This window comes from Haemaphysalis longicornis, unplaced genomic scaffold (genome assembly GCF_048455015.1).
Source record: "Haemaphysalis longicornis isolate Haplotype H1 unplaced genomic scaffold, Haemaphysalis longicornis Haplotype H1 scaffold_4, whole genome shotgun sequence".
Classification (NCBI taxonomy): domain Eukaryota; kingdom Metazoa; phylum Arthropoda; class Arachnida; order Ixodida; family Ixodidae; genus Haemaphysalis; species Haemaphysalis longicornis.
The window spans coordinates 205,086,588-205,106,101 of record NW_027526361.1 but is presented as its reverse complement, the minus strand read 5'-3'; the positions used below and the strand labels follow the sequence as shown (position 1 = coordinate 205,106,101).

Sequence of the window (19,514 nt, the reverse complement as noted above, 5' to 3'; positions counted from 1 at the left end):
AATCGAACCCGCGACCTGGTGCGTCACACTTTTTTGTGTGTGTGTGGGGGGGGGGGTCAACTTTTAAGTTCAGCCTTGACTTTCAGGTGATATGAAGACTAACAAAATGAAAGTTACCCAGCTTGACAATCATCATTTGTCAGCAGGCATGAAAACAAAAGATCAAAATACTAAAAAGCGAAAACACAGAACGAAATCGCAATCCCAATACAGCGCCGTCACTTAATTACCAAAAATTAAAAAAAAATGTATTAGAAAAAAAAGAACGGGCAAACGAAATCTAATATAAAAGGCTCACGTAATTAGCTGCACAAAAAAAAAAAGATACGCTGTCTGGGTGGCGCGTTCCTCGAAGGCGACAAAGGAAACATTAAGGGTGGTGAATTGAAGGAATGTAAGAATGTTTACGCATAAGATGAGAAATATACAAGCTTCTGTACTATTTCATTTGAATATGATAGACGAAAAACGTAAATTGTGACGAGTTGGCCGGGTGTCCAGTTGCCCTAGGTTACCAGTTTCCCTAGTGCGAGATGGCCTATGACGACTTGCCCTATGCGACGAATTCACCTATGACGAGTTGGCTGCGACGAGTTCACTTTTGACGAGTTCTCCTAGACCCATTTTTTTGTATTTCCTTGCAATTTTTTTTAAGAACACACTTGTAAATGGTCTTTCCTCCTTCCGGAAACTATTACTATCTATCGTAGCTGCGTTGGCTGCAAGAGAATGTGCATAGTCATGCGTAAAAGTGCGGCACATTACAAACTGAAGGTATTAGATAGGAAAATACTCTAGAACCTTGTTGATACGTTAAAAAAAAAAAAGAAATGCGAGGGAGAAATGTACAATCCGGGAAAATGTACTATCGAGTAAGAAACGTACTATGGGGAATTTTTAGTGTTCGTAATTGAGAGCGTAGTAACCGGGAAATCACATGAATCTAGAACATACCAACGGGGTTCTACTGGACTTTTTTTTTTGCGTAGTTTGTTTTGGTGCAGAGAATTCAACATTAGCGCACATCTAGCATCAAGCTTCTTCTTCTGCTGTAATCGTGAGAGCTGCTGGACGTTATGTTATTGTTGTGCCCTTCCCGGAACCAGTGCGCCGGAAAGGCAGAAAACTGCTCAGTGTGTCATTGAGTAAGGAGGGCTGGGAACAAAGCTGTGATAACTACCGCGGTTATTCCTTTGAACCCCATTCCCCTTTTTTTTGCGTTTCTATTTGGGGGTTCTGTTGTGTAGTGAGTGCAGTCTCTGTGAGGGAGTAAATTTGTGCCCTGCATTGGACCACAGCAACTGGAAGAGCAGCAGGCTAACAGCGGCAACTGAGAGATGAGAAGACTGTTGATTCCAGAGAGGGTGAAAAAGAAATAAATTCGCAGGGAAAGAATGGACTCTGCCATGCATGGCAGGAGTGGTTGGAGATCTCATTGGTTGGTGCATGTCTCATCTCATTGTGTGCCTCTCTTTCTCGGTTTTTTGTTTTTTCGTTTTTTATTATGTATTACGTCCTACGCAGTAAACGTTGCTGTCGTTCTAAGGGGGCAGTCACCTCGCCAAGCTTGTCACTGCAGTAGCCTTTTGTGATTGTTCCTTTTTTTCATTGTCTATGAAAGATAAATAAAGCATTGAATTCAATTGAATCTATGTGAGAGGCCTTCGTGCAGCAACGGACTTTGATGATGATGATGGTGATTGCTCTCTTCACTGGACGGTGTGCAGGTGCCGGCGGCTGTTCTGGAGCACGCGGAACCCCAAGCAGCGGGTGGTGTACGTGTGCCGGACGTATGAGGTGCGGCCCCCGCGGCCGCCTTTTTGCGAGGAGGACTACGGCCCCAACGTGACGACCGCCCACGACCTGCCCCCGTCGTTGTTGGGGGCCCCCCCGCAGTGTGATAGTGTCGCTTTGGCGAATTGTGATAGCACGGGCGGCGTGTCATCCAGTGATCCGGCCCCGGCCGAGCTGGACGACTTGGACGCCAAGATCCTGGACGAACTGGCCAGGTGCGTCCAGAGCGGCGACAGCCAGATGGACTTTGCCGAGCTGCTCGAGAACATATCGCGATCGTGCGACCCGGCCTCCACGGCGAGGGGCGCCAGCAGTCCCGTTGCCGCGCCCAGTGTACATAGTGGCGAGTCTGCCGAAGCGCACTGCGCGCCCCCCTCCGCTGTGGCTGACCAGTCAGTGACAGCGTGCCCGGACAATGCGGCGGGGGGCGTGGTGAAGTGCGAAGTGGCCCCGTCGTGTGCTTTGCGAGACAGCAGGGAGCAGCAGCAAGAGGGTAGTGCCAAACGGACAGTCAGTGTTCCTCCTTCGACGCTTCCTCCGGCGGGCTCGCACGCGACGCCGAAGACCGGTGACCGGCCCAGTGACGCAAACGCTGTGTCAGTGCCGCCAAAGTGCGTCGCGAAGCCCGTGAGGCAGCAGCAGCAGCAGCAGCAGAGTGTGTGCAGTTGTACGTGCGAAAACCGGACAGTGGGCAAGCCAGGAACGAGCAAGCCAGGTCCCCCGGTTACGACGCCGGGGCGGGCACGCTCCCGGCCCACCGCCTCACCCAAAACCATCCTGCCCAAGGTGCCAGGCTCCCAGGGATCCTGCCAGAAGCCGCGGTCAGTGATGTGCCAGCAGCAGCAGCAGCAGCCGCACCAGCATCACCACCACCACCACCACCATCACCAGCAGCAACAGCCGCCGCCGCAACAGCACCACCCGCAGCAGGCCACCCCCCTGGTGTCCCCGTGCCTGGGCCTGCCCCCCGTGGCGGCCGCAGCCGCGCAGCCGCTGGTCAGCTACTCGCCCTACGCGTACAACTTCCCCCTCATCAACCAGTACCCGTCCACCATCAACATGACCAGCGTGAGCTGCGACAAGTTCGAGGTGTACGAGGTGCCCGGCGGCACCATCATCATCCCCCGGCAGCACTACCGCCTCGAGAACTGCGTCTCCACGCTCAGCATGGCGGCGGCCGCCGGCACGCCGCAGGTGGCCTACCTGGGCTCCCTGCCCCTGATGGCGGCGGCACCCTTCATGCAGTCGGCAGCCCCGCCCCCGCTCGCCTTCATCGGGGGCCAGGCGGCACCAATCATGCCGCTGGCGCTGCAGTCGCCGGGCGTCTGCGGGCAGGTGCCCCTGGTCGCCGGAAGCGGGCTCCTGGCCAACGCGGGCCTGGTGGCGCCTGGAATGGCCTCGGCGGGGCTCATGACGTCCGTCACCAGCCAGACGTCGGTGGTGAACAGTGGCGGCGCGTCGGCGGGGCCCCGGGCGTCTTCGACGACCAAGCGCGTGCCCTGCTACGCCAACGCCCACCGCAAGATGCTCGCCCAGAAGCAGTGTGCCAAGGCCATGATGATGCGCAACCGGATCCTGCAGTCGTCGGGCGGCCGCCAGGGCACCAAGACCATAGTGGCGCAGAGTCGGACCTTCGTGGCGCAGCAGCGGTGCACCAAGTGTGTGGTTCTGCCCGCACGGTCGACGGCTGCGTCGTCTGCGGTGGTCGCTGCGGCTGGGGCGGTGAAGGCTGCACCGACAACCGCTTCCTCCTCCTCCCCTGCGCTGCCAACCACCCAGGCCAGCACGACGACGGTGGCGACGCCTTCCGCCACGCCGGTCACGTGCACGGCGCCACGTAACGCCCCGTCCCCGGACGTCTACCCGGAGCCGGATTCCTCCACCGAGTTCCTCAGCGGGCCAGGCCGTGTGTCACCGGTCCTTCTACCACCTCCGCAACCACCGTTCAGTCCGAGCCCGGAAGAGAGTCCGCGGGGTGCGGGAGACTCGGGCTCTCTCGGAGCCGAGTCCATTTTTGCGTTGCTGCAGAAGGCGGCGCAACGCATCCTGCAGGACGGCTGGCCAACCGACACGGACACGGAATGCCCGCCGTCTTCGTCAGTGGCAGTGCTCTCGCCAGAGGGAAAGGAGCCCGTGCACAGCACGGTGGGCGTGCTTCCGCTCCAGGAAGAGGCACGCGCACCTTCTTACGAACGGCCCTACATTGTCTACGAGCTGCGCAGCGAGGATGGCTTCCATCACACATCAAACGACGCGCACGGTAGGGTTTAACCCCTTTGCCGACCGACGTGGCTTTCTTATTGACTATCTCAGCTGGCCATGCTCTGGAGTGCTTAGAGCATCTTGTTCTCCTTGAGTCAGACGTCTGTCCTATTTTTAAGAATTCAAATTTTGGGTGTTTAATGTGCCGAAGCTACACCGGCGCGATGAGGCACACGTGCAGGGTTGCGGATTAATTCTGACCACCTGGGGGTGCTTAATGTGTGCCAAAATCTCGGCACACGGGCATTTTCACTTTTCTCCTCCTTCTGAAAAGTATCGGTTTTCAAACCACCATGGCTTGAGCTAAACTCCCCCAACCCACTATCCCACTCCTTGGCTTGTATTCCTAGAGACCCTTGAGGGTCTTCCTCTGCACTAAAAGCCCTGAAGCCGGCAGGTACCCTTGAGGCACAAAGCCTGGCAAGAGAAAGGCCTTAAGTTGAGGTGGGTGTTGTTGCAAATCTGCAGTTTTACCGCCGTATTCACAAACCTAACGTACACATATCTTCTGCCTTGCAGCACTTTTTGCCACCTCTGCGCGTTTCAAGAACAAAACTTATGCTTAAAGGGCAACTTTTTGTAAACTTAATGGCCCGGAAAGTACAGTGTACTTAGGTAGTTCCCCAGGCTACTATTTAAATGGTCCTTTTCCGGATGAACATTGCCTATTAAGTTAATAGCTTGGCTGAGTTTCCTGGTTTCGCACGTTGTGAATGACAAATTGATGGAGTTGAAAAGAACGAATCATTTTCTGCATTCAAAAATGCAACCAATGCAGCCGCATACACAAAACGGTATACACCCGCACACCAGCCCGGATGTTGCGGCGTGGCCAGTGCCAGAACCATGGCACTGGCAGGTGTGACCACAGCTTGTTGTCGCTCGCCAGAATGAAACTTGTGGCAAAAACGAAGTTGAACATTCGAGAAAGGGGAAAAGCTGTATAAGGGATCGTCATTGGCTGTACTAGTGTGAGTGGCGATCAGATATCTGCTGCGCTGTTAAGCCTAAACTTTCTCTACGGAGACCACCGATCCGCCGGCCACCAACGGAGCTGGCTGATTGGAGTGCTTCAAAACTGGCGCCACTGGGGTGCCCTTCTCTATTGGTGCGCAAAGGCAGTGCTACCCCCAGGCCGTGTGAGGAGTGAGGATTGGCGCGTCACGCGATAGTCCCGTTTGCGGGTGCCTAATTTCCTCCAAGAGGGGTGCCTTTGATAAGGGCGCCACAAAGTAGGTTTTTGAAGCATGCAGTTGCCTTACTCTATTCTGGCCCTTTTCTGACCTTTACAAAAGGCTGCCTTATGGCATAAATTAAGTTTCCTTTCAAAATACGTAAGTTACCTTTGTTTTTCTTGAACGAGCTGTTCGTTTGTGTACGCTAAACTCTGTATAGACATTGCAGTTCAGGTTCTGTTTTGCTTGATGCTGAAATCAGGGATGGGACTTAACCTCATTCTTTATAAGCTGAACAAAAATGATCTTCGCCTAAGAACAGCAGCAGCAGCAGGGAGGAAAGAAAACAAAATGCTTCCCCGAAGGCGTAGCGTTGTGTCTTAAGCCTGTGTCACTTAGGCAGCTGTCGCAAATTTGCCACAGTAAAGGGTTGAAAATAATAATTTAATAAGAAAACAGTTTCGAGATTCTGGGTGCCGTCTGGGTGCCGTCCGACACCGCTGCAAACGTAGTATGTTCCTGTGCTGCCCAGCAGTGTTTTCACTCGTGACTGGAGCGGTGTCCAACTAATGTAAGCAGTCATGTACAGCTCCAATGTGGTGAGATTGTACTCGTCACACAAGAGCCACCCATGTGCTCATTTGTTTAATTTTTTCAATACATGTCGCACTGATATGGTTGTTGTAGGTATCGCTCACACATCATGTAGTCCCAATCATTCATCTTTAACGTCCGCACCTATCATCAAAATCCGCTCAAAACCTGCGAGAAAAAGGGTATCCCTTACTTGAGTGCCTACAGCATGCATGTTTGTGTTGGTTCCTGTAGAATGTGCTTATTCCGTCCGTATCCTCACCAACACCTCCAAAAGAGAGATCAACTCTGCAGCTTCTTGTACGCCTGCTTTGATAACTCTTTGTATGCGGAATATGTTTCTTAGCAGGATTGCGGACCTTGTGGGGAGTACGGGAAAAGTGGCTTATAAAAGAATCGCAAATCCAGTTTTGGGAACTGCGGTTGCTGGCTTTCTGTGTGCTCTGCTTTTTAAGTGACACTTGTAGGCTTTGACATCCGAGTCTTCCAGCCAATCGAATGGTGAGGTGATCGAAGGTGGGTGAAATAGTGACACGGCCCCACCAAATGCACTACCCAGTCTCTCTGCTGTCCTTGTAGCTTCTGATGCCTCACACAAGCGAGCCTTCTTTCTGTGACTTCCTGGAGATAAACTTGCCACTCTTATCTCTGTAAGGCTTTCTTTCAGACACCACCTTGACCCATCGACTCCCAGTAGCTAAACAAAACGGGGCTGGAAATGCTCATCGTTGAGGCTAAAAACAGAGGGAAAACAACGTGAGGTTTGGCAAGGACTGTGCGAGCACTTGTTTGGTGGAAGTTGTTATGTCTTGTGTGCAAGACGGAGGCTGCTACAACTGCGGCCTCACAGTGCACATTCACCGGGAACGGGACATGTGGGCCCTGGAAGTGCTGAAAAACCCTCGGAATTTTTGTCCTCAGACCCAGCGGAAACCTTGTACTGTGATGTAAATTGTATGGAGGCAGCCCAAAACACTGTAGAGTTAGCTCTTCTCGGCGCACAAAATGCTGTCTTTAGAGTCGGTCAGTGGCGGAGGAAGTGATACTGAAGTCGTCGGTTGCTCATTCTCTCTCTCTCTTTATTTTTGTGCAGAGGTCTGGCGGCACCTTTTCGAGAGACTTCAAGATGCTCGGGCTAGTGCCAACATGCAGCCCTTGACCAGCGACGGTGAGCTTCTGATCCATGATGTTCCTCGCTATACGTTCTTTTGTTTGAGGATGGGCAGTAGCGTGGTACAAAAATGTCGCAGTGAGATACACTTCAGAGCACCTGTGCTAATTCTGCATCAAGATACACTTGTCAGTTGTATTTGTATCTCTGTAGCGAAATTATTTTGCGATGTACCAGTTGTATGGCAATTTTCTGCTACACATAGGCGTCTCGTTACTGTAATTGCCAAAAAATTGCGCCCACCTCCCCGCGAGGGAAACCCTGTGTAGATGCGACGCATCGTGGGGTTCACTTGGTGTTTCCGTTGGATTGATTGTGAAATCGCGTGAAACGTGTCGGGAATGCGTATGATTATTATGTTTTATAATTATTATTATGTTTTATTGGCCAATCTTGGTCAATCTCTCTAAGTAATATGCTTGGGGCTTCGCTGTCGCAACGACCTTTACTCCATCATTGTTGCTGTAAGTGGGAGCTTCTTTTCTTTTATCGCAAGTGTTAATCATTGCCCCATCATGCGTTGTATCAGTATCTTCTTGACGTAGTTTGAATGAGTCAAGGATATAAGGCGCGTTCGTAGCAGTTGATTCTGTCTCGGTTTTGTGGCGCAGTGGGAAGAGCACCATGTACCTCGCGTTCCGCCCACAGGGTCGTGGGATCGAAACCGGGCGCCTCTAACTATTATTTTTTTCATAGTGTAGGGGGAGGGGTGTGGACGGACAACGCCGTATGGAGGGACAAGGCGAGTGAATGAGATGCAGTCGCATCTAAAATGAACCGTTGTGCTTTTACTGGGGGGATGGCATGGTTTTTGTGAGAGATGCTATCGCCTTTCCTTTTGAGAGCGGCTAATCCTATGCGTGACTTGATGGTTGTTTTTTACCTTCGTAGTCCAGCAAAAGATGTAGTCGCAGTCCAGGGCTCCTGAACTGGGAAGGTGGTATTTGTTCATTATAACAGCAACTTGGGCTTGTCCACAGCAGGTAAAGGGACTTTACTGGTATGGGATTTGAGCTGAAACTGAGCTAGCACAGTATGAAAAGAACAACTCTTTCAAGAAGGTGGTGTTGCTGAAGTGAAATTAGGGTACCTTTATCAATGAAAACACACCCGCTCAGCGGCACAGCGATTGGACCCGAACACTTCCAGACATATGCGCAGCAACACCCTTGAGTGTAGGGGAGGTTCGTCGGTACAGTGACAGGCAATAGCGGTAAGGAGAAGGATCGTGCGGTTCCTTGCAGGTTCAAGTGACGGGAACTTTCCAGCTGATGCCTTAGTGGGCCAACATATACGGTGCTTTCAACCACAACTATGTGCGTTTGAGGTATGGAGGCAATGCTAGCCCATTACAGTGGGGGAGGAGGGGTGGCCTTGATTATTCTTGAACGATTCTTTGGCAAATAGCCAGCTGTACCGCTGGCTCCGTTCAGTCGATGCCTTTGCTGACTCTTGCGAGGTTCAAGCTGGAGGCTGAGGGTGCTCTGCTACAACAACGGGGGCCTTCCCCTCTTCCTCTCTCTCTCTCGCAGAGGTGAACGGCTTTGCCCTGATGGGGCTGACGCACAAGGCGGTGGTGTACCTGACGGAGCAGCTGCGGGGGGCGGACAACTGCGAGAACTACAGCTTCCGCTACCACAAGCGCAATTGCACCAAGGCAAGTGGGGGCACTCTCGGCTCCGCTGCCGGTGGCGGTAATTCAGAACCAGTCCACAGCGGCTGGCTTTCTTGGAGTTCAAGGGCAGGCACAAGAGTCCAGGAAGTGCGAATTGAGCCCCACTTTGGGGACGGTGACAGCCGTAACGTAGCTCATAAATTTTTCTGTAGTGGAAGATCAAACACTACTGGCACACTGAGCCTTTTTACACTTGAAAGCATGTGTCCGGGAGAAAGGCCTACGCAGTAGCACTTGGCATAGCTTGTTAAATTAGCGTGTACCATCATGCCTGCTATTTGTAGCGCTAAAGGGGCATTGCGGCAGTGTAATGAGCTAGGTGTTTTGCCGCAGTTGCAGCATGTGTTGTTATGAATGGGTTTGAGCATTAGATGAGCAGAAAAAATAACAGGTATTGGGAGTGTTTTGGGGTGGGGGGCACGGGTCCTCTTTTTGCGGCGGTAGGGCGCCTTGCGTCATTCAGAACAACTGTGTGTTACAGGTTGGACCAGCGTGAACGCTGAATGGGATATTGTCATGCATGAGTTAGATTCCGTGAGGTCGTGTTTTGACATTAACTTGATGACCCTGTCCTCCTAATGGCTACCAAAGAGTCAAAACACATGCAGTGTGACTTAACTTAACGTGACTTAAGTTGGCAGTGGTGGCAGTCTCAGTCTGGAGTGAGGTTGTTGAACTTCTTAGCTTCTCCGACAAAAATGGAAAGTAGCCTCTCGATTGGTGGCATGCCTATTACATTGCTTGCCTACCGTACCACGAAAAGGTCCCAATGAAGCTTTCTTTTTTTTTCTCTCTCTTCTATTCGTGTATGTACAAAAATAATTTCTGGTCAACACTGTCCACAACCATTCTTTTCTGTTGTGGGTCCATAAGGGAATTAAGATCTTCTTTAGGGGGATAGAAAAGAAAAAAGGGGCAGCCCTAGCTTGTCACCCGGACCACTAATTCCATTCCCGACCCTTGGGACGACCCTCAGGGCCAACTCTTCTGAATTAATGGTCATCAAAGTGCGACGTGTAGGAAAGGCCTAGCGTGGGGCCTACGAGCGTAAAGTGTTAGGGCACTGGAATGTGCATTTTCTCTTTTTCTTACTGCATCGTTGCAGGGGTCTCGAAGAAAAGGGAGGGGGTGTGGCAATATTTTTAAAGGGGAAAGCCTAAGTAAATTGTGTTGTATGAAACGCTGGTCTTATTGTTGTTGTCTAGTACAGAAAATGGCCACTACCGTGAGGAGTAATAAAAAAACCTTTCGGTTCATATGGGAATCGCAGGAAGTAACAGCAAAGAAGTCTGGTGAATGTTGCCAGGGTTTTTCTTTCAAAGCGTGTTAGCAGACTAGAAAGTGCCCCAAGGAACGAGAGATGGTGTGACCTGGGGGAACTTCTTTTTGTACAAATGACTATCTGCAGGCTCATGAAAGCCTTCGGCTAAAGCTTCCTTAGACGGGATTTGACAAACAGTATATGTGAGGGCTGTTCGGCCAACGAGCATGTGCAGGATCTTTACCGCACAGCTATGGAGAACCTGTCGGGGTGTTTGCGGCTGTAGGATAGCCCGGGGAACTTCCTTCAGCACAGTTGAGGACTCTCTGCAGACTCTTACAAGCCTTTGGCTCGAGGAGGTTCCGCAGACTGGGATTAGAGAAACGGTTTTTGTGAGAGTTGTTTGGCCAATGGGCATCTGCCGGGTCTTTGCCACACAGCTGCCGGAGAACGCCTCGGGTTGCGCTCGGCTGGAGGGCTTCCGGTCGCGTGGCGGCCCCCATGACATGTTCAAGTTCCTGGCGTCGGCGCACCGGTCGCCGCCACGCCACGACCCCGGCGACAGCACGGCAGACGAGGTGGAGGTGCTGCACAAGTCCTCCCGGCGACTCACCAGCCTCGACCTGCCCATGGCCATGCGCTTCCGGCACCTCAAGAACACTGCACGGGAGGCTGTCGGCGTGTACAGGTGAGCGGAGGCGTCCGAAAGGACAAGGCACCACTACAGCCCCTAGAAACGGCTAGTCTGCCGTCCGGGCCTGTTCTGCATTAACACTATCATGACCATGGAAAAATTGGTTGTTTTTGGGTAGTCCAGGAAATCTTGCCAAAGAAAATGATTGCTACTAAAACGTAAGGTATGAAATGATAGAGGAAGGGTAGGTCTTTCCAACAGTAATAATTTAAAACAACGGATTCATTATGAATGTTAATAAAAATGATCACATAAAAAAAGTAACAGCAAGAAAAAAGATGATGAAAACATCAATGCTACTTTGCACAGGGTACTCAAAAAATCTTGAAATGTACACTTTGAACATAAAGCCCTTATAGAATAATACTGCAAATATGAGCTGTGTAAGTACAAAAGTTATTTACATATGCACAAAAATATAAACACTAGGGCCTATCATGCTACTGCACGAAGCAGCTGCTCGACGCGGTGAAAGAGAGGTTGGCTGCGCATGTTTCGCAGACAATGTTCGTTTTCTGCTCAACCTTCCTTTCCTCCTGGCACAGTTTGCAGTTTTGGTTTTTTTTTAATTGTGTGTGGTTGGTGTTGGGTACCCTGAGGTGCAGTTTTAGGGGACACAACAGGGGGGACGGTGGGGCCCGCGAGATGTTCCTCACCACAGCCCAACAGCTGTTCAATGAGCTCGAGGCTGAAGGCGAAAAAGTAAAGGACCCAATTTCTACAATATTGGTGCATTGTGGCAGTAATAGCTCATTTTGCATTAATTTGCAGGTATTTTTATTGTTTTTTTGGTTACTTATTTTGCGTAATGATAAGAGGGGGTGGGTAATTTGCTTTCTTTAGGTTTAAGGGCATTGAGCTTCGATTGATGAAGCCATGTTTTAAAAGGGCCATGAAGACAAAATACAAGTTCGGGGCATTAAAAAGGACCAATAACAACAAAACCAACTTTATCGCCAACTTTAAACAAATAATCGAGATATTAAAAAAAAACATGCAGTTGGACGACTCCCTAGCCACTTGAAAGCGATTTTTCTATGACGTCACAGAGTCTTGTTTGTGTGATTGGTGGCAGCCGCCCTAAGCCACCGCCAAAAAAACGTGATTGGGAGATTGTAGTGGCGCCCCTAGTTCCCTTTGATCATATCACTTGAGTGCTAATGTGGAGTTAACACAGTAATACAAGTGTTTTTAGTTCTGGTGCATAACACGCCACTCATGCCCGTGCGAAGTTTGAAAGCTGTGCAATATTTCTTACATCTTTTCGCTTAGGCTTTGTGGCATGAATGGAGCTGCATGAGCTACAAAATCTAGTTGTTTCAAGTAGAGCCAAGTTGTATGTCGTCTTCATGGGCCCCTTTAACGACATTATGGGAGATACTCCTGTCGAATGCTTTTGTAAAGATGTTGCAGAACTGTTTTGATGACCTAGCACCTGAGACAGTGGAGGGTTAAAGCTGCGTAGTTTATTAAAGGGACCCTGCAACACTCCTTGACCAGTGCAAGTGAACCAGCGCGATGTTTAGATTACACTGCCAGGAATACTTGAGCCAAATATCATACGTGCACGTGAAGCGGTGAGCGCGCAAATCCTTGCGAAAGAAGCGGAAAAACCAACCGTGCTCTCTTCAATTTTTTTCATTATGCACCCCTGGCATGGCCTAAGTGTCATTGCAGCCATGGCTGTCTTATTGGGTGCTGCTGGTCAACTTCGCGGCTTATTTCTCGCTGTTAGAGATGAGGGGCCCTTGGGTTGTCTGACTCATTCAGGCCCGCAGGTCCCGGCTCGGCTGGTGTCGGACTACTCGAGATGACTGCTTAGGAGGAAACTGTACAGGAGGTTTATTCTACATGATGACAGTCGAGACAGGAGAACAAGAATAACACGAATACAGTCGTTTAAATAGAGTTCGTATTCTCCAGATCCCTGGCTAGGGAATTTAACTTCACACAGGTTGTCCAATCTGGTGGGCAGTGGACGACACTTGATGTACCGCCCACGACATGAGGCGTGGCTGATGCACACGGACCACTCGGTCGATGGAAAGGGTGAATATCCACGTCATCGATCGTGTCTTGTGCCGGAGTTGCACCACTTCGCGCAAGTCTTCATTTTGGAGGCCCCGTGAGAACGGAATTTCAACTCGGCTCCCAGCACGTGAAGACGAGCGACTTCCTGCTCTCGCCGACGGTTGGAAACCGAAGATCTTGGGCACTTGAAACCGCAGCTTCCTTTCGGTGGACCCTTCTTTCATACGTGTATGAAGGAAAAGAGTGGCCCGCAGCGTCTGGTGAACCGAGGATATAGAAGCCGCCACTTGAAACCGCCGCCGCCGCTGGCGCCAGGGTTTCTTGCCTCCTCGTGCCTCTGGGTGATTCATCCACGCACACTTTGCTCTAGGGCTTGCGAGGAATTCCTGTGTTGGCCGATCCTAACATCGCATTTCCTGTGACGATCCGCCGTCGTCAGCGCTGTGTGCAAACTTCGTCTACACATGAACCTGTACGCCCGACCAGCCTGAGCGCCACGCGCTTGCGAGCAGGCACCCATGCGTTTTTGTGGCACCAGACCAGAAATAGACCCCTCCATTTGCGGAGAAAAGGAGAAAACTCCCTGGCCTGCGATATATCAGAGGCCGCCAAAGAGAACCGCGTGAGCTGCCCCCCTCTCCGGGAGAGAGAGCGCGCAGCTTTCGTGTCGTCGTCCGCAGTCTAGTTGAGAGGGAACAATTATGCGCAATTTCTCATCGCACGTAGTTTTGGTGATAGTGAACAAATTTTCTTAACTTTTGCGGGAGGAGATTGCTGGGACAATAGACATCACCCCGAAATACATTCCAAGTAGTCGATGGTAAGTGCTGCACGTTAAGCCGATAGAATGAGGGCCAGGTGAATGAAGTCGATAGAATTGGTGGGAGTTTTCCATAGCCCTTATTTTTTTGCAGGACCCGATAGACGGTGGTAGGCTGCTTTGTGGAGGCCTTCTGTTGGCTGTCTCTCGTTTTCAGATAATGGGATTGTGCCTTCTCTCTTTGAATGCAGATCTAACATCCATGGCCGGGGCCTGTACTGCAAGCGCAACATTGACGGCGGAGAGATGATCATCGAGTACGCCGGCGAAGTGATCCGCGCGGCGCTTACTGACAAGAGAGAGAAGTACTACGAGAGCAAGGTGAGCGAGTGCAGGTTTTTTTTCTTGTACAGTGGTTCTCAACCCTTAGTGGGCTGGTATACCTTAAGGGGGCCATGCAGACAAAGCTTAAGTTTGGTTCATTCGAAAGATTGGCTTGTTAGAATCTTACTGAAGCCACTTTTAACGCACACTTCGCTCAAAGAAGCTACATAATTAGGAAACAAGGGGATGGCCATGCGACCCACAACAGAACCTGTGATGGTATATGTGGCAGCTCTGCAATTGGCTGAGGCCGGCAAACGCAAATTAGCAGGGCTTATAAGCTTGCCAAATGAGCTATTTGTGCTTACATTTCGGGCGCATTCTTTTTATAGCAGTATAAGAATGGTGGGGTAAACAGTGGAAGTTACGAAAGTACACGTAAACGTAGAAGTACCGATGTGCACTGCTGTTTGTATAATGGGCTCCCTATGCTTGTTTTAGCTGCACAGCACTTCAGCGCTTTGCGGTTGTCTCAGACGATACTGCCCGATTGGCATAAGCAACAGTGTCTTTCTTACGTGACGATATTTGTTGAGCGAGCACTCTCTTTTACGAAACAATTATTTTCTACCTGAACAAAAACAAGCTAGGTACAAATACAGTCAAAAACAAAGCAAAGACTGAAAATGGCCCACTGCAGTACGGTGGCGCCATCTAGGTTGACTAGCGGTAAACAAGGCTCCCCCACAAATATGATATCATTGCAGACGTCATGAAAACACACGATCTGGTGGGAGAATCAAAATTTTAACTTTGATTAATTTGTCAGTGAACTAAAGCATCGTTTGCTTCCAGACTACCACTGGGGGCACAACAACACACTAAATCTTTCGAATAAAGTAAACTTGTAATTTGTCTGCATGGCCCCTTTAAGGATTTATAAAAATGGGGATGTAAACGTCCCCTGAGATGTCAACATCTCCCGACATACAGAGTGGAAGTTGATATGTGATTGGGCGGTTTGCTCTTGCAACTAAAGTCATCTGGTCATCTATTTTCTGCTCACTGATGCAGCTGCAGTGTTGTGTGCAAAGTGGACTTTTAAAAATGTTCTTGCTAATAACAAGTCAAGTGTGTGCCATATGGAGGAGTCACCTTTTTGAATCACCATCAAGGTTTGGCGGAAAGGAAAAGGCAGGGAGGGGGCGAGTTTTATGGAGGGGCTTTGCGTACCCTGTGAGTGCCCTTCTGTAACAAAAGTGGAGAATTTTAAAAGGTGTATCACGGGGACATTGGTGCATGTTACAGAAAGTCTGCCAACAAAGGCTGACGAAGCAGTGCATAAGTGCATTGCTCTATTTCTGATAGCTTACAGGCACTGTTTGGGAAATCAGGATGAACAGGAAGTTCGAATGAAGAAAGTTTAAACTCGTAAAATGTTGCGGACTCCTCCTCCTCCTCCTCCTCCTTGGCATCATCATCATCATCATCATCCCGCTCTCTTCTTGCTCTCCCCAGGGGATTGGCTGCTACATGTTCCGCATCGATGACCACGAGGTTGTGGATGCCACAATGCACGGAAACGCCGCAAGGTTCATCAACCACTCTTGCGAGGTGAGTGCTGTCGCTGGCTTGTGTGTGCTGCCGGTGCTTTCAGTGTGGTGAGCATGATGGATTGGCTTGTCTCGGATATTGCTGTCTGCAGAAGTTGATGGACAGCAGCTGGGGAACAGTTGGTGTTTTATGGCCCACAGCACGTCAGGGTTGGGGTGATTCTTCCTTGGATTGCTTAGTTGTCATGGGTCTTCGAAAGCAGTGCACATACAATTTTTGATTCCAATTATCTCGGATGGGATGACCCCAAGTTTAGGTTGAATAACCAGGAAACTGGGAGCGATCTTAAGGCATCGTGGGGAAGTTATTTGTTTTGTGCCAAATGTGGTTTTGCCCTGGCGCTTCTTGCAGAAAAAAGAGGGGAGAAAAAGTGGAAAACAAATTGCATATAAAAAATATCTTTGTGCATGTTTGCCGTGATAGAATGCTTCCCTGTTCCACTGTGTTGGAGAGCCAGACAATAGACAGTGTTTAAAGGTAGCTTAGTACCGGAGGCACATTTGTGATGCTGCTCCTGTTTGTGTGTTTTGTGTTTTTCTCGCTTGCTTTCCACTGCCGCGTTTTTAATGCACCCTGAAATTCTTCCTTTCAATGCTTCCAATGCACTGCTCATACTTCATGCTGTGGGACAAGACTGATCCTTTTTTCTTTTTTCTTTTGTTTGCAGCCAAACTGTTATTCAAAGGTGATTACTGTGGACAACAAGAAACACATTGTGATATTCGCACTGAGAAGGTGAGTGGTGCAAAGTGCGTAAGCACACTGCTATAATGAATAGTAGGCTCAGATGATGAGTAGGGTGGTATGCAACTATGTAAGTGACATGTGGGGCAGAAACAGGTCGTTGACGCAGCCAAGCCGAGCCAGTGGCTTTTTTTTTATGACCAGTGGCGTCGGATAAACTAAGCATAATTAACTGTTGAACATGGCGATAAACAGGGTAACATCGCCATAAGTAAAGGTGTGCCTAAGCAGACTGTCCGCTCGACTGTTAAGAACATGGCTGCTGCCGAAAAACGCGGTTCTGGTGATATTGAAGAACAGCGCTTTTGAATAGACTAAGTGGTGCACCCAAAGGTTGAGTCTGCCCCGTCAGAGTTCTTTTATGTAATAAAGAACTCTGGCTCAGTGAAGTTTGCCATTTATCATACCCAGGCATGCATCATTCTCGTTCTGTTTGATGAAAAAGGTAAGAAATGCCTAAAGCAGGAGATGGTTCCCATCCGTTGTATGCAATCTGCCGCTGGCCCTGCACAGTCCAACTGGTCTAACTTTCCATTTCACAGCCGTCCTTCATCAGATTGTCGTATCAGCCATTTCACTGACCAGACAGATCATTGAAAATTCGGGAGCATCCTTGATCCGATTTATTTGACAAACGTTTTCGGGTAAACCGGCCTCGTCACAAAGGGTTTGAACAGAGCCCGGCTAATTCTGGTGGCACTAACTGGTTTTTATAGCTGGTTTGTAATTGCTCCTAGTTAGATTGTTGCTTTAATTGTTAAGCTTAATGTGTGTCTCTATGCACTCAACCACATCCAACGCCGGTGCTGAGCTTCGAAAACAGTGTTAGGCAATTCTTTTTCTCCGCGTGAATGCTGTGCTGAGATGCTGCAAGCGTGTAGAAAGAACAAATCGTCTCTAACATGTATATGCAGTAGTGGCCGCAGTTCCCACTTTATGCTCATATACCCCACCCCACCCCCCAAAGTTCGGATACTTCATACTTTGGATACAGTGAAAATTTTTACCGGGTTAAGAGGGTCCGTTGTAACGGGTGCAGACTGTACTTCTAAATGGGTGTGAAGTGATGATGATGATGGTTTGGGTTTACTGGCGCAAGGCCAACAAGGGAAAAGAGCGCCAAAGGCAAGGTTCTTTAATGATAACTCAGATGTATTCTAAATTATCTCAGTAAGAACAAAAGTGAAGCGGCTTCTCAGCGGTGTGAAGTGGAAGTAGTTCAAAAAGTACAAGCCAGAAGAGGAGGCTCTTGTCTAAACTGCTGTTCCCCCACTTCCCTCCTCTCCCCTCGTTCCAGCATTCTGAAGGGAGAAGAGCTGACGTACGACTACAAGTTCCCGATCGAAGACGTCAAGATCCCCTGCTCCTGTGGCTCTCGAAGGTGCCGCAAGTTTCTCAACTGAGCGGAGGGGGCCGTACGCACAACGGCGGCGACGGAGCGCCCCGCCGCCCGCGCCTCCTCCCTCCGCATCGAGCTTACTACGAGTAGTGCGACGTGTACATAGGCTGTGACCGCTCGTCGGGCGTCCCCGGTCCTACCCCCCACCCCTTTTGCCCATCGTAGCTGCTGCGACGTGTGTCATCATTATTATTATTTCCATCCCGTTCCTCATCACCACCTTCACCCCCCACCAAGCCCATGAAACCTGCTGAGACGTATGTAGGACGTGTGTGTGTGTATATCTCTGTGTGTGCCATGCTGCGTGCGTATTTTATTTTCGTTTCCCCCCCCAAAGGAAATGCGAACAAGTTTCTCTTGTAGAGTTAGCGAGTGCTCGAGGAGATATGGAAGGGCACCTGTTGTTGCATGTGGTGAGAGCAAGCGAGCTTTTTGGTACCTTGTGTAAAAACAAAAAAGGAAAAGAAAGTGAGAAAAGAGAAAATATTGAGACAGAAATAGAGAGAAAAGTTTGCAGTGGTCGACGTGCATAGAACAGAGCACAGGGTCGTTCTCTCCCTGCGCTCTAAGGATATTTTTCTGGTCGGCAGACGCACACACGGCAGTGCGGATGCTTTGTTTTCTGATTCGACGACGAGCAGATTGCACGCGAGAGCGCGAAGGTGATGTTACACGATACCTGAAAGTGCCTTGAGTGGTTTTTACGGGTGCCAACTGTGATCCCTGGGAGTCAACCTGTACATAGTGTAGAAGTTTTAGCTGTAATTACCACCATCAAGGAGAGAGAGAGAGCGCACGGCACGATGATGAACATTTGTAACAAAGTTTTTTTTTCTTCGAAGTTACTACGGCGCACCCCAAGAGCGGTGAGGAAGAAGAGAAAAAATATGCACAATTATAAATATCTCATTTTATAGTGAATATATATATATATATAGTAGTATGTATAACAGTTGTTGTGTTCAGTATCCCCCGTGTAGTATCACCACTGCATGTACTTGCAAGCACTGTCGTCGTTCTTGTCGAGTCATTTGGCGAGGAGGGCTTGCCCCGCCCCCGCCTCGCTGCTGTTTTTGTTGCCGTCGTCGCCTGGGAGCAAAAGCGCGCGCAAACAATAGCGCTAAAAGATTTTTAAACTTCGGGCAGCGCAGGCGGGCTGTCGTCGTTGAGAGCTGCACGAGCGGCAGCATTGTAGTGTTGTAAAGAACGTTGCCGGAATGCTCTTGTTCTTCTTCTTACTCCTTTCCCTTCGAGCGAGAAATGTGATGCCTCTCTGTTAGCACGCGTGACGTTTAGGATGTGACTATTATTGCTGCAGCGCTTTAGGATTAGCGACCGAGACTGTACATATAAAAACACCGCATAAAGATGTTTGTTTTCTGACTTTCTCTGCTGTGTCTGTTTTGGCTGTGGGAGGAGCCCTGCTTCCTCACCAAGACTATTTTGGTATAATACCTAGTGTGTGTTGAAGTGGGAAAATGACACATACGACCAGAAAACGACGTGTGTGGTGGAACTGCAAAACATTTTATGCTTGTCGTAGTTTGAAAAGGAACAGGTTTGCATTTGGACTCTGGTTAGGTGGTGGTTATCTTCTGGAATCATTACAAAACCCAAACCATGAGAGATACTATAAGGTGTTTGTGCGGGCTGGGCTACGTCTGGAAAGCATCGGTAAGTAACAAGAGGCTTGTCTTTGCCACTGTAAAGAAAAGTATAATTGGTTCTTACACGGCCACCACCTCATGCTACCGCAATTCGACTCTAGGTGTGTTTACTAGATAATTTTGCAAGCTTTCTTGGTACAAAATCTCCCCCATACTGTAGTAGATCCATGGTTATTCCATGATCTTGCTGTGCAGGTTGAATCTCTTTTCATCCCGTTGAGTACCTTTTCCACCTTATAGCTAGTGTTGGAACCTTGCAAACCAAGCCAGTTCATTCAGCAGTTTCCCGGCTTAAAGGAGCACTGACACCAATTTTCGGCGTTAATATTATTGCACAGTTCGCTTCCTT

General features: G+C 49.5%; 1 protein-coding gene across 2 annotated transcripts in view; it reads left to right on the top strand.

The window, feature by feature from the left end:
* LOC144179618 (histone-lysine N-methyltransferase 2B-like) overlaps positions 1-18,881 on the top strand; it is a 70,373-nt gene extending 51,492 nt beyond the window's left edge. For both annotated transcript variants that reach the window (XM_077708039.1, XM_077708038.1), the window contains exons 27-34: positions 1,728-4,054; positions 6,919-6,993; positions 8,529-8,653; positions 10,373-10,620; positions 13,669-13,798; positions 15,260-15,355; positions 16,023-16,090; positions 17,397-18,881. In XM_077708039.1, the coding sequence (XP_077564165.1) occupies positions 1,728-4,054; positions 6,919-6,993; positions 8,529-8,653; positions 10,373-10,620; positions 13,669-13,798; positions 15,260-15,355; positions 16,023-16,090; positions 17,397-17,502 (3,175 nt within the window). In that variant the 3' untranslated portion in view covers positions 17,503-18,881. The remainder of the gene's footprint in view (positions 1-1,727; positions 4,055-6,918; positions 6,994-8,528; positions 8,654-10,372; positions 10,621-13,668; positions 13,799-15,259; positions 15,356-16,022; positions 16,091-17,396) is intronic.
* Positions 18,882-19,514: the final 633 nt, after the last annotated feature.